The sequence below is a fragment of the Periplaneta americana genome, chromosome 16 (genome assembly GCF_040183065.1).
Source record: "Periplaneta americana isolate PAMFEO1 chromosome 16, P.americana_PAMFEO1_priV1, whole genome shotgun sequence".
NCBI lineage: Eukaryota > Metazoa > Arthropoda > Insecta > Blattodea > Blattidae > Periplaneta > Periplaneta americana.
In genome coordinates this window covers 95,206,061-95,220,186 of record NC_091132.1, presented here as the reverse complement: position 1 = coordinate 95,220,186, position 14,126 = coordinate 95,206,061, and the positions used below count along the sequence as shown (strand labels likewise).

The window sequence follows — 14,126 nt, the reverse complement described above, 5'->3', positions numbered from 1 at the left end:
TCTTTATTTTTCTCGTAAAATCATCACATTTTCTAATTGAATTAATTTACAATCAATTTCATACCTATATTTTATAGAGTTTTGTATAGTCTTTAACTTCACTTAGACTATCTATGAAGTATCGTAGATAAAGCTTTTCTAACTTCCTTTCCTAAGAATATCACGTCCAGAATTTCTACCGTTTTAAATATCTCTCGTCTTCGTCTGAATTTGGACCGTAATGACATGATAACCATTTAACCATGGAGTATATTATCCATCCATCCATCCAAATATCCATCCAAATATCCATCCAAATATCCATCCATCCATCTATCCAAATATCCATCCATCCATCCATCCAAATATCCATCCATCCATCCATCCATCCATCCATCCATCCATCCATCCATCCATCCATCCATCCATCCATCCATCCATCCATTTATTTATTTATTTATTTATTTATGTGAAGTATCAATATTTCTGCGTAAAATATGAAATTATGTTTCAGTGACACTCGAGTGGTGGGATGACTTGTGGCTGAATGAAGGGTTTGCAAGTTACATCGAGTACAAAGGTGTCAACCATGCCCATCCTGACTGGCATATGGTAAGTGAGATTCATACATTATCTTGATATAGTATTTAAAGAATAAAATTGAGTGGTTCAGTGCCAGAGTTGCCTAAGCCACAATTACACTCAAAAAATGTTGAAGTCTAAACTTAGACATTGTTTTTTAAAATTACGAGCTCTCAATTGTAAATGATTTCTCCTTTACTATAATCTAATATTTATCTAGTACATCTACTTTGCACATATATAAATGATAATTTACAGTCATTTTATGCAGAAATCAGAGGCTGAAAAAATTGTGGGTTAGGCAACTCTGGCACTGAGCTACTCAACTGTTGATGTAAGAATACATGATTTTTTTCTAATCAAATATTGAATACTCCAGAATCAGGGGAGAGACGGGTAGTATCGGATATCGGGTAATGTCGGACAGTGAGTTTCTTTCATCTACCGCACGATGATAGTACCTGATTGACATGGTTACGTTTCTGTGATGTCGCATAGAGAAACTTAACCATGTCATTCAGGTACTACCATATGGTGGTAGATGAAAGAAACGCACTGTCCGATACTACCCGACTCTCCCCTATATTTCGAATCATGACACGATGTTTCTACTTGGAAATTTAATAGGAATAAAGCTAGCGATATGATATTAGACAGCAAATCCTTCAGAGAAACTCAAAAAGCAGTGCACGACGTTTTACGTTCTTATCCTTTCATGTTAACGTCTATCAATATTTACGATGAAAAGTTAAATTATTGTATAGTCTTAGAAAAAAGTTTTGTCGCACAGATATTTTGTTAAGTCCTAGAAAGGAGGCAGTGCGCATGATCAGAGGACGAGTGACCTCACAAGAGAAGGACTAGTTGTGGTAATAAAATTAGTTTTGTTTCGTTGTATGTCTAATCATGCGTTCTGTCTCCTGTCTGTGCAACCAAACATTTTTTCTAAGACTGTACCTAAGTAGAAAGAATTTTAAAGAATCTGTAACAAAATTACGCAACAACCTAGATTTCATACCAAAAGGTGTACAGAAAATAAAATTAGCAGATATTCAATGTATGAGAAAAACGAAAGAATATTTTTGGGCAGACAAAAAATATAATACAATTAAAATAATCTCAATTTTATATAAAATAGCTGATTACAAAAGAAAATGAATACAATAATTGAACCAAATAACAGAGTCCTGGGTTATTACAAATTATAAACCAGATGTTCGACATGGGTGGCGTAGTCGGTAGAGTGCTGGCCTTTATTCCCGAGGTTACGGGTTCGATCCCGGCCCAGGTCGATGGTATTTAAGTTTCTTAATTGAGACAGGCTCATGTCAGTATATTTACTGGCATGTAAAAGAACTCCTGCGGAACAAAATTCCGGCACACCAGCGACGCTGATATAACCTCTACAGCTGCGAGCGTCGTTAAATAAAACATAATTTTTTTAACCAGAAGTAAATTTAATAAAGGCGAAAGAAGAGTCTTAACTAAATTTTTGGCGTAGACCGAAATTGTTCAACAAACAAACAAGTAAATAAATCCGTTGTGTTATAGCCCATAAAAGGCCAGGGTCGAATAGCCGACCACTGGTCTCATGTTCACATGCCTCAATAGAGGTGAACGACCATGCGGCATGTAGGTGTATGGAAATAACGTGTGTAAACGGGTGTCGGTATTCACGTTAGCTCCCCAAATTCATCACGATGCACAGTAGGCTCCCATCCCATACACATCCCGAAATGTCTTTCCTCCATCATAAAGACTCGAATCAGTTCTCATCTAGTAACGTTTGTCCAAGGCATGACGCCCTAAACCACGCAGCTATGGCGCGTGGCATGTAGTTCAACACGTGGCTCAATTTCATGAGAAGTATATTGTTATCATCATCATCATCATCATCATAAAAAAAACTTTAAGAATATGAGAAGGTGATGTGTCGTAAGTAGATTTACCATGAAAGGCACTTGCAGGAGCCGAATCCGGGATTCCGTCAATGAAAAATCGTCTAATGACTACGTTATTGCCGAGAATAAGAAGTTTTGAAATACAAAATTTTGTACAAGATTTTTACACTTTAATTTGAACGAAAATAGCCTCTAGTTCTGCAGGACCGTTCCTTCTGCAGACAACTACTTTCTCGACTTCTAATTGGCCTATGCTCGTTCGGATTGTAATTTGGAAAAATATTTGCATAACTATCATAGAGTATCCTTTGGATACGATCCTTGCAATTATTTGTATATGTTGTAAGAATTTCATTTATGCCGCAGATCTTAATTTTACTTGTATTTCTTGTTTTTTTTTTATCTTCTTTTCTAACAGCTTGCATCTCGTCCATCTCAGACGTCTTTTTCTCATTTGATCTTTTTATAGCTCATTTTTTCTTCCGTATAACATGGCTGAAATGTGTATATTTGTCCGCCATGTTTGCTTGACTTCGTTAAATATAAAATTAACCAATGTAAGAGGTAACATCGCTATATTTCCAACTCTTAATCTGTAACGTTAAAACATAGACTCGGTAGTTTGAAGTGCCGTCGTAATCCTCCTTAAATGTTTATTATTTACCCTGAAATACTCTTGTTAATTTCATTCAATCTCTTCAATTAATGTAGTGTTCCCAACCTGTTCTGTCTGACGACACACTTTACTGAATGTCCACGATATCGCGACACGCTTATTTGTTTTTATTAATAATAATGTACAGTAATAATAACAATCAGTGCTTTTCTTCTGTAGAAAAAGGTGGTGGAACTCTGTGTAGAATATTTTATAGTAGGCGGGGATATGATTACTGTTCACTGAACGGAAATTTTGTAGTTTTTAACCTCCTTTCCACCCAACTAAGACTTACAAAGTCTAAGCGGAATTCAAAGAAAAATTACATTATAAACATGTTTTTTCACAAATATTTCGGTTCCACGATGAAAAATGCAACAAAAATGTGTTGTAGATATCCAGTGTTGTAGATAGATCGATGTTAACAAGCAATCTAAAGAAAAAAAAAAAAAAAGAAACTTGAGTGGTATTAGAAAAAATCAAAGGTATGTGTCAAAAATCCCAATCTATCTACGCTGGATGTCCGATAAAAGATTTTTATTATCGTTTTTGAAAACTTATCTATTTAAATTAATGTAAGTCTGCGCTTGGTGGGTTGCATAGAGTTTTTCTACGTATGGCCTTATGGTTGACAGGCCAACATGTAAATCATCTTCAAGATGTACAGCAGTCTATCCTTTATTTATATTTCACATTTTTATGATAGGAAATGCTGATTGACACAAGTATGACGTTGAAAATGGAACTTATAAATGTATTTTTGGTTTATTCGGTACCATCGATTGATTTGATAAAACATTTACACATATAAGACACTCGGAATTTTGATTATATTCATTTTCACGTCACGTAAAACCATATTGCAAGTATTTATCGTTCCAAATAATCACTTATTCCGTCGGATCCCGGCTACTTAGTCACTCCTAATGAGTGCACTTCTGCACATCAGTGTGTTGGACATTGTGCACTGTCACACATCTGTGAACACAGTGCATGGCCACAATAGGGAAACTAAGAGGTGGAAGTTAAACAGAGGATTCAATCCGGCATCGGAATTGGAATCTGGTGTGGCTTAGTGGATAGAGCGTCAACACGTAGAGCTGAAAACCCGGGTTCGAATCCTGGTGCCGGAGAGAATTTTTCTCCGCTCCATCCATCCTTCATCATATTGTTGCATGTGTTCACTTTCATTTGAATTATCGCCAGGCAGGAAAATAAAATTGAACATCGTTGCAGGTATTCACGTTTCATTGGTAAAGTCTGTGTCAAAATAAAATGTATCATATCAAAGACTTCATTGCAAATAAAAAAAATTGCGTTGTGAAGAGACTTTCTGGATGGCATAAAATTTATTTTTCAATTCCAAAATTTCGCGACACACCGGGAACCCCTGAATTAATGTAAAGATGAAGAATAAGGTGTATAGCCTATTGAGAAATCAAGTTCAATTCTTAGTGTTTTCAGTTTGCTGTTGCAAATATAGAATCTGATCCGGATTGTTATTTGCTAAGACCATCTTGGACTTCGGATAAAACAGTTACAGACTATATTGTACAGATTTTTTTACATACTGCTACGTTCAATGCTTACTGTAGACCTATGTAAAAATTAATTGCTAATATTAACGGTCTTGACATCGAAGGTAATGACTTGGTTCATGTTTTTCACTAACATTAAGAAATAGAGAAATAATGCAGCTATATTGATCGCATATCGAAAGGCCATCCCTTAAAACTAAGACAGTAAAAGAAAACATGCTAGTGTCTATGTAAGAAAGAAAAATCTGTATATCCTTACTATAAATTGAACCTGAAGCCGTTGAATTTGTAGCTGTAAATATCACCACTGCAGCAATAACGCGAAATTTGTTTTAAATTAGTTTCGTAAGAGGTGAATTTGATTTTATTAAAATTTTCTGATGCAATATATTTAGAACGTTCTGCATCCTTAATCTCTTCTGTTTTATTGCTTTGTTTACAGTTGGACCAATTCCTGATCGAAGATCTCCATCGAGTGCTGGTACTAGACGCTTCCGTGACCTCACATCCCATAGTGCAGACAGTGGGACATCCCGACGAAATCACAGAGCTCTTCGACAGTATTTCGTACAGCAAGGTAATTCCATTGTTTTGTCTGTGTATACCTTCAATTAACATGTCTGGGAACACCAAACACTTTAATGTCCATTAAGATGTCTGTATGTACTTTCAGAACCATTGCACAACACGGCGCTAATCACAGAAAGTCATGCAATTTCATCGTAATGTTCGATCTGTTGCCGACACATTATTCTCACGGTCATGACACACATTTATTACCCCTTCAAGGTCTTCTGTATACAGGGTGTTTCACGAAAAGTTACAGCTTCATGGTTTGATAGCAATCTGCTTCACTTCAATGTTAATAAGACCGGATATATTCATTTTCACAATTCTCAAAAGAAAAATTTGAAGGACATTAATATTTCTATTCAAGATCAATACTTATGTAAATGGAAACTACTAAATTCTTGAGCGTTACATTTGATGATTGTTTGTCTTGGAGACCCCATTGCACAAGTTTGATTTCTAAACTCAATAGCATTTGTTATCAAATCAGAATTTGGAGGACGATAATAAATCATGATATTTTAATGTCTTATTATTTCGCACACGTCGTGTCAAGGCTTTCATGTGGTATTTGTTTTTGGGGATCTGGAACCATACTGAATGATATATTTATTGCTCAAAAGCGTATTGTCAGATGCATAGCGGGCGTTGACAGTAGGACCTCTTGTAGGGAACATTTTTTTATAATATAATATTCTTACTGTTTATAGTTTATATATTTTTAATGTTTACAACTAATTTATAAAAATCTGTCTGATTTTCACCAAAATTGTGACGTCCATACCTACGATACTCGTAACAAAAATAGTTTAACTATTCCAGCACACCATCTTACAAACACTAGTAGAACCTATATGGTCTTTGGTATCAAAATCTACAATAGTTTGCCTGATGACATCATATATACAAAAAATTCTGTCAAATTTAGGAATTATATAAAAACGAAATTAATAAAATTGTGCCCCTACAATCTTGAGGATGCACGCATGGGCCCTCGAAATAAATAATGTTTTTTTTTTGTTATATTTGACTTATTTTAAATTAAATTGTAATTGTATATATTTCACCATGTCTATGCATATATTATGCCATCGACAAAGTTCCATCCATCCATCCATCCATCCATCCATCCATCTATAATTTTATGCAGCTTATTTCCGAAGAGATTTTGAGCAAAAAATGATGATATTATGAAAATATTCAGAATAGGAATGTTTATACAACATTTTTGCTCAAAATTTATTCGGAAATAAGCTCCGTAGGTGGCGGTAATTCCTCATGAATCACCCTGTATATGACATAAAATACTACAGTATATAATCAGGACTTGTCCTCGGTTGTTCAGGTGATACCATGGGCCTACTTGTCATTGGATTCCTGATTCGCTAGTTCATAGTAGGTCAAGAACAGTTGATTTTTATGAATTAAACAAATTATTAGCATGATTTCTTTCAATAGGGAAGTACAGCAGGATATTATGCTGTTGGTTTACGACATGCAAAAGTGCATTGTCTCTGAATGAAAACAGGTCTACTCCAGGAAAAATTATGGCTCTCGTTCATGTGATTTATTTATTTATTTAAATCCACCACCAACAGAAGCAGGCTTCCAATTACAGGAGGCTTACACAGATACATACACAAAATACTTACTAAGAAAAAAAACAAAACAAACAACACAAACGAAAGAAAGAAAATACATAACGGTAATAAATGCTAGAATATAGTATTGCAGTTAATATAGTGCCAAATGTCAATATAATGATACAAAATTATTTAAAAACTAGAGTAAAAACATTATAATACACTTCTTCATAATTTAAATATCTAAGGAAATACAATTCTTTTTAATATTGTATGAAATTTTTCAACTGTTAAACTGAAATCTAATTGAGAATCACAGTTTAAAGACGGAGAGTTGTAAGTATTACACATAACAAACAATGGAGAATACTTGAAGAAAACAGTTCTAGGAATGGGAATAACAAAAGGTTGCCTATGACGTAATTCTGTTTTTTTTTTACATTGAACTGAAGGAATTTAAGAAAATCACAGTTATTCAATATACCGCTAACAGTCTCATAGAGTAAAATTTGACTATTTATTAAACGTCGAGATGTTAAAGTTTTATAATTAAATTAAAAAAGTAACTGATTATATGATAAAGGAGATGTGAAGCTGCTTTCCTGATATATTGCAACAATATAGAAATTCATTCCAAACAACTCAGATTCTCCATATTTCAAGCCGAACTTCTAACAGTAAAGAAGGAACTGAAATGGTGCATGATTGCACTACAATTTTCAGCTACACTTAATTCAATTAACCTAGATGCAAAAATACAATCGAAGTTCCTTATCTGTAGAAATGAAGTTCATGATTATACGAAATTTTAGCCAAAAAATTTGTGGAATATTAAAAAAATTATATCGAAATACCTTCTAATATTTTTCAATTTGTAGTAGGTATTATTAAAGATTAAGAATATAAAAATGTTCCCTTTAACACTTTTTGAGTAATGTGCATGAAATTAAATTTGTCGAGATAGGCAGTACCTTCTTATCATATTTACCAGCGGTATGTGACCGATTCGACAAGAAAAAATTATTTCCGAATTTCATAATAACGAAATTTTTATTAAGGCATTGTAAGTTCGGAACCTTTTTTTTTTTTCCAGAAATTTCAAATTGTAACAGAGAAAGTAGAAGAAGATCAGAGAGTGTATGCGAAAAAATAATGTATTCTGTGGAACATCTTTTCTTTGACTACGAAGTGTTCAAACGTAGAAGATCTGCACTGATATCACACCTCTCAGAGTGTAATTTGTTTATATCTGTCCTCTGTCAAAATTATTTTGCAACCATGTTATAACTTACTTACAAATGGCTTTTTAGGAACCCGCAGGTTCATTGCCGCCCTCAGATAAGCCCGCCATCGGTCCCTGTCCTGAGCAAGATTAATCCAGTCTCTATCATCATATCCCATCTCCCTCAAATCCATTTTAATATTATCCTCCCACCTACGTCTCGGCCTCCTCAAAGGTCTTTTTCCCTCCGGCCTCTCAACTAACACTTTATATGCATTTCTGGATTCGCCCATACGTGCTACATGCACTGCCCATCTCAAACGTCTGGATTTAATGCTCCTAATTATGTCAGGTAAAAATACAATGTGTGAAGTTCTGCGTTGTGTAACTTTGTCCATTCTCCTGTAACTTCATCCCTTTTAGCCCCCAAATATTTTCCTTAGAACCTTATTCTTAAACACCCTTAATCTCTGTTCCTCTGTCAAAGTGAGAGTCCAAGTTTCACATCCATACAGAACAACCGGTAATATAACTGTTTTATAACTTCTAACTTTCAGATGTTTTATGTTACTAGAAATATTTTTTTTATTTTTCAATATTTATTTTTGTAAGATATTTGTACTGGTGTAAGTAAGTCTTTGGAAATAATATAAGTAAGTGTTTTTAGAATTATATTGCATACGTCATCAAATTCGTATGGGTCGGCCTCGGTAGCGTAGTCGGTATAGTGCTGACCTTCCGTGCTCGAGGTTGCGGGTTCGATCCCGACCCAGGTGTGTTTAAATGCGACAGGCTCATGTAAAAGAACTCCTGCGGGACAAAATTCCGGCACACCGGCGACGCTGATATAACCTCTGCAGTTGCGAGCGTCGTTAAATAAAGCATGATTTAAAAAAAAAAAATTACTCGTGAGGTACTAATACTCCTAGGTACTTGTATGCATACCTATATTTTTAGCAATGTACCTAACTATAATCTTATCATACCTCATGGTGTTAAGATGTTTATGTGTATCTAAGATTCAATGATGATGATTCATAGTACCTGTCCAGATACGAACTCAGTCAATGCTACTACAGGAACTTATACATTGAATCAACATATAAAAGATCTGTGAGTATTGTTCACACTTCTATTTTCAATTTAATCTGTTGTTATAGGGAGCGTCAGTGATCCGGATGCTAGAAGATTTCTTAGGAGAAAAGGAGTTCAGAGATGGTATCACGGCTTTCCTCAACAAATTCAAATTTGCAAACGCTGTCACACAAGACCTCTGGAATCAGTTACAAACCGTGGCAAAAGATGTCAACGTTACACGTGTTATGGACACGTGGACGCGGCAGATGGGGTTTCCTGTAGTCACCGCAACCCGCGACCACAATGGCGCCGTTACTATTAAGCAGTCTAGATTCCTATCCGATCCAAACGCCAACGTCACAGATGATTCTCCCTTCGGGTAAGTCTCCTTACTGTTGATTCTCACAGCACTACAGAACACGAGCAAGGATGAGAGTGGAACAGATATTCATTGTTTTAAGTTATAATAATAATAATAATAATAATAATAATAATAATAATAATAATAATAATAATAATAATAATAGTTTTATTTTCCCTGGCAAAGTTAAGGCCATCAGGCCTTCTCTTCCACTCAACCAGGATCAAATCACATACAAAAAAATACATACCGGTATACAAATATTAACTTAAAAATTTAATTTGTTTTTAGTTAAATGTTTTAATTGTATGTTATATACCTTACATTCTCTTACAGTTCTAAAAAATATCATTTCGTGTTCTTAAGGGTGTTTATTCTTTCTCATTTCTTTAATTTATTGTCGATGTTTAGCTTCCATATGATAATGCTGATTTAGACATTACTCACGTGCAGTAGATGGAATTTTCAAAATTACTTCTTTGATCTTTGATTTTCAATCGTCACAATACCCGAGACACGTGTAGGCTCCATTTCTAGCTCTCGTTACATAAACACAGGGTATGCTATGGACGAAACGAACATACGTGTTTCTTCCTCAATCCTTCGACTGCAACTGACGTAATTTTCATTGGTGTTGCATAATCCTCTTCACAGTTCTGCCAACCTGCGCATTACTTATGAAATAACCCTCGTAATAAGTTCTAGTGTTCGACATACATGGACTTCATTTTTGTTTGTTTAGTTTTTTCTGGATAAAAAAGATCTGAATTGCCTGAGCATGTGGAGTTTCTGCAATTCACGACTAATAGCAATAATTTTATTTTTTTTATCTTTTTTTTAACTTAAAATGTATATTTAGCCTAAGCCAAGAAATTAGAAAAAAGTAACAGACATACAAAAATACAAGATTATGTGAATAGCACATTTATTTCTTCAATAGTCCTTTAATTCAATGTGAGCGGGTCTGTGATCGTTTTTCTTCCTGACGTACCGTAGGTGCAGGTGTACCACAGGGTTCAGTTCTTGGACCTCTACTTTTTACGATCTACATAAATGACATATCACAATCTATTAAACACTGTAGACATATCCTATTTGCTGACGACCTACAAATATATATCTCTGCACCTACATCGACACTAAATTACGCAATAAATGAAGTAAGCAAGGACCTAAAATCAATTATTTCATGGACGAAAAAGTTTGGACTGAAATTGAACTCGGAGAAATCACAGGCAATTATAATGGGACATCAACGACTTTTAAGTAAATTAAACACAGGTGACTTATCTCCTATTAAAATGAATGAAACTATTATCCCTTACAGTGATAGAGTAAAAAATCTAGGAATTTATATGGACAAAAACTTAAGTTGGAATACTCAAATCACACACACATGTAAAATAATTTTTATGAAAATTCACGCACTAAAAAGAATTCGAAATTTCCTTCCGTTGCTTCTCAAGAAGAATTTAGTGCAGTCGCTCTTGATGCTTCATTTTGATTACTGTGACACACTCTACACTGACCTTAACATGAAACTGACAAGACAGGCTACAACGTGTTCATAATGCATGTGTTCGATTTATTTGCAACGCCCGTAGATCTGACCGTATCACACCTTCACTAAATATGCTGTCCTGGGGCCGTCTCAAAAGCGAAGAACTATTCACTCTCTCACTTTACTCTTCAGTGTTCTTCAAACCTCTAACCCTACTTAACTTCTAGTTTTCAACATTTGTCCTCATATCACGAAATAGATACTCGCTCACAACACCCTATCACACTCTCCATTCCTAAACACAGAACTTCCTTCTATTCTTCATCTTTCACCGTCTCTGCAGCTCATCTCTGGAACTCTCTACCACAACATGTCAGAGACTGTCGGACATTGTCTAGTTTCAAAAATAAATTAAAATTGCACTTTTTCAATTCAGATTCCTTGCAGTTATAAGCCGTTTTCTCTGCGATAGTTTTGTAAAAATATAGGCTATATATTTCTTTTCCTTCCTTTCCCCTTTTTGTTCTCTTTATCAGCTGATGAATTTATTATCATAGCCTTTTATTGTGAATTTTATTTAATTTTCTTTTTTTTTTCTTTTTTATTATTACTTTATTACATTCTATTTTGTTATATTATTCCTTACGTTTTCCATATTAACCATTTGTACTAAATGAGTTGCTTTTGCTATATTCCAACGTATTTTACTTTCTTTTTTCTATTATGGTATTATTTTCATGTTGTTTAGTGTCGATTTTATTATGCTATTATTATTATTATTATTATTATTATTATTTTTTGTAATATGTTAGTATTCTGTTCTTTAACCTTATTGTTAAATTTTAACTGCTTGTATACTTTGTGACCTGGTAGAGTGTAAGAGAAGGCCCTATGGCCTTAACTCTGCCAGTATAAATAAAGAATTAATAATAATAATAATAATAATAATAATAATAATAATAATAATAATAATATTATTAATTCTATAAAAAACATAGAAAAGCAAACTGATAATTCTTTTAGTTTTTAAAATAATTTCACATGCCCTGGATTTGTGAAGTTCCTGCAATTTTCTGCAATTCACTGTAATTTGTTGCCGCTGTGAAATGTACACTGAGCACTGGACGTGTTGGATTTCTACACCACTTGAAAGACCTACGTATGAATATTACGACCATTTAAAACACTAAATGTGAGAAAAAATGTGACTTTTGGAGTTTCTGCAATTCGCGATCCGAACGTTTATTACTCCGTGTATGTGTTCGACTAACTCTACTGCAACCTGTTGTTATGTTGCCGCTTATTAATTTCAAATGCGTTTTTCGCACCTGTGGACTACTTCATATAAATAAACAATGACACATAAAATAAAATATCTAGGCTATTAAGCTTAATACATTTTTACAACTACCTTTTATTCCACAAATACAACATTATTCGTCGCGTAACAAACTTTTGTCTGTGAGTAATACCTATCACCTTTATGAACAATTTCACATTAAATGAACTCTCTCTTCCCTTCCGCCCTGAGTACTTCGATCAATCTATATACAGGGGTGGTTATTATTTTGGATGGACAATAAATTTATTAGTAAAATAAAGCATCCGACGTCCAAAGAAATACTGGATTGGAAAAATATAGAGAAACATAGATGTAGATGTAGAATGATTCTCAAGGTTTCGTCAAAACTCTGGAAACGTATACAGGACTGCAAATAGAACAAGAGTGATCGTGTAGTGATGAAATAATTACTTATTACTTCTCTTATTTGTTAATCATTTTAAACTCCTAATGTAGGCTTAATACTTTATTGACAATACCATCAAAGTAAGTGCGTCTGCATTAATGCTGGAGCCACTAGTTTGGACGCTACTTCCCTTGTTAAAGTCGATAAGATATAATATTAAGTATAAATTATCGAACGTCTTCGACCTATAACTACATGGATACATAGTGGAGCTACCGTGACATGGAATTAGTACGTTTTCAGGACTTCACATTGGCAACAGGGTTGTAGTAGTAGTAGTAATAATAATAATAATAATAATAATAATAATAATAATAATAATAATAATAATAATAATAATGTCAGAGAAATAATGCGCTATTATTTCACCATCTCTCGATTATTATTCGGTCTACAAAATAGTTTAGATGTTGCAGTGTGTAAGGGTCATCAATTTGGAAACATGTTGCTTTTTACAAGCTGAAAGTTAGAATTTATTGAACAGTCACATTACCGGTTGTTCTGTATGATAATGAAACTTCGACTTTCACTTTGAGAGAGGAGCAGAGGTTAAGGATGTTCGAGAATAAGGTGCTTAGAAAATATTTGGGGTTAAGAGGGATGAAGTTACGGGAGAATGGAGAAAGTTACACAATACAGAACTGCACACATTGTATTCTTCACGTAACATAATTAGGAACATTAAATCCAGACGTTTGATTTGGGCTACGTATGGGTGAATCTAGAAATGCATATAGAGTGTTGGATGGAAGACCTGAGTGGAAAAGACCTTTGAGGAAGCCGAGACGTAGATGGAAGGATAATATTAAAATGGGCTCGAGGGACGTGGTATGCGATGGTACAGACTGGATTAATATTTACTCAGGATAGGGACCGATGCATCGAGGTTCATTGCCGCCCTCACATAAGCCCGCCATCGCGACTATTGAAGAAATAAATGTGCTATTCACATAATTTTGTATTTTTATATATCTGTTACTTGGCTTAAATATATATTTTAAGATAAAAAAAAAAGATTCCTTAAGAGCCATTTGTAAGTGAGGTACTTTTAAAATCTTTTCTAATTAGATGGCCGAAATTTTTAGCAACTTTTTGAACCACACTGTAGATACATAATATATTAAGTATCGTATATGATTGTGAGGAATATTTTTAACAGTAAATTTAAATAAATGAACGATTCCAAGAGATGTTGAACTGTCGTATTAAAGACAGTAAGAACTATTCTACTGTAAAAATTGTAATTATGATGTCCTTTGATTTGAACCACCTTTAATTTCGAAAAATAAAACAATTCAACATTGTTTCGTAACTACAACAATTTTAAAACATTAATTAGTGGAATATAACATTTCTTCCTTAATATTTTTTGCGACGTCTCAAGTATTTTGAAATAAAAAATAATATCC

General features: G+C 34.0%; 1 protein-coding gene and 1 long non-coding RNA gene across 3 annotated transcripts in view; one reads left to right on the top strand and one right to left on the bottom strand.

The window, feature by feature from the left end:
* The window catches only part of LOC138690956 (aminopeptidase A-like), a 211,629-nt gene that overhangs the window by 105,670 nt on the left and 91,833 nt on the right, over window positions 1-14,126 (top strand). For both annotated transcript variants that reach the window (XM_069812546.1, XM_069812547.1), the window contains 3 exons: window positions 494-591; window positions 5,098-5,232; window positions 9,191-9,486. In XM_069812546.1, the coding sequence (XP_069668647.1) occupies window positions 494-591; window positions 5,098-5,232; window positions 9,191-9,486 (529 nt within the window). The remainder of the gene's footprint in view (window positions 1-493; window positions 592-5,097; window positions 5,233-9,190; window positions 9,487-14,126) is intronic.
* Window positions 1-14,126, bottom strand: part of LOC138690959 (uncharacterized) — a 1,057,789-nt gene that overhangs the window by 985,762 nt on the left and 57,901 nt on the right. The gene's annotated exons all lie outside the window — the stretch shown is intronic.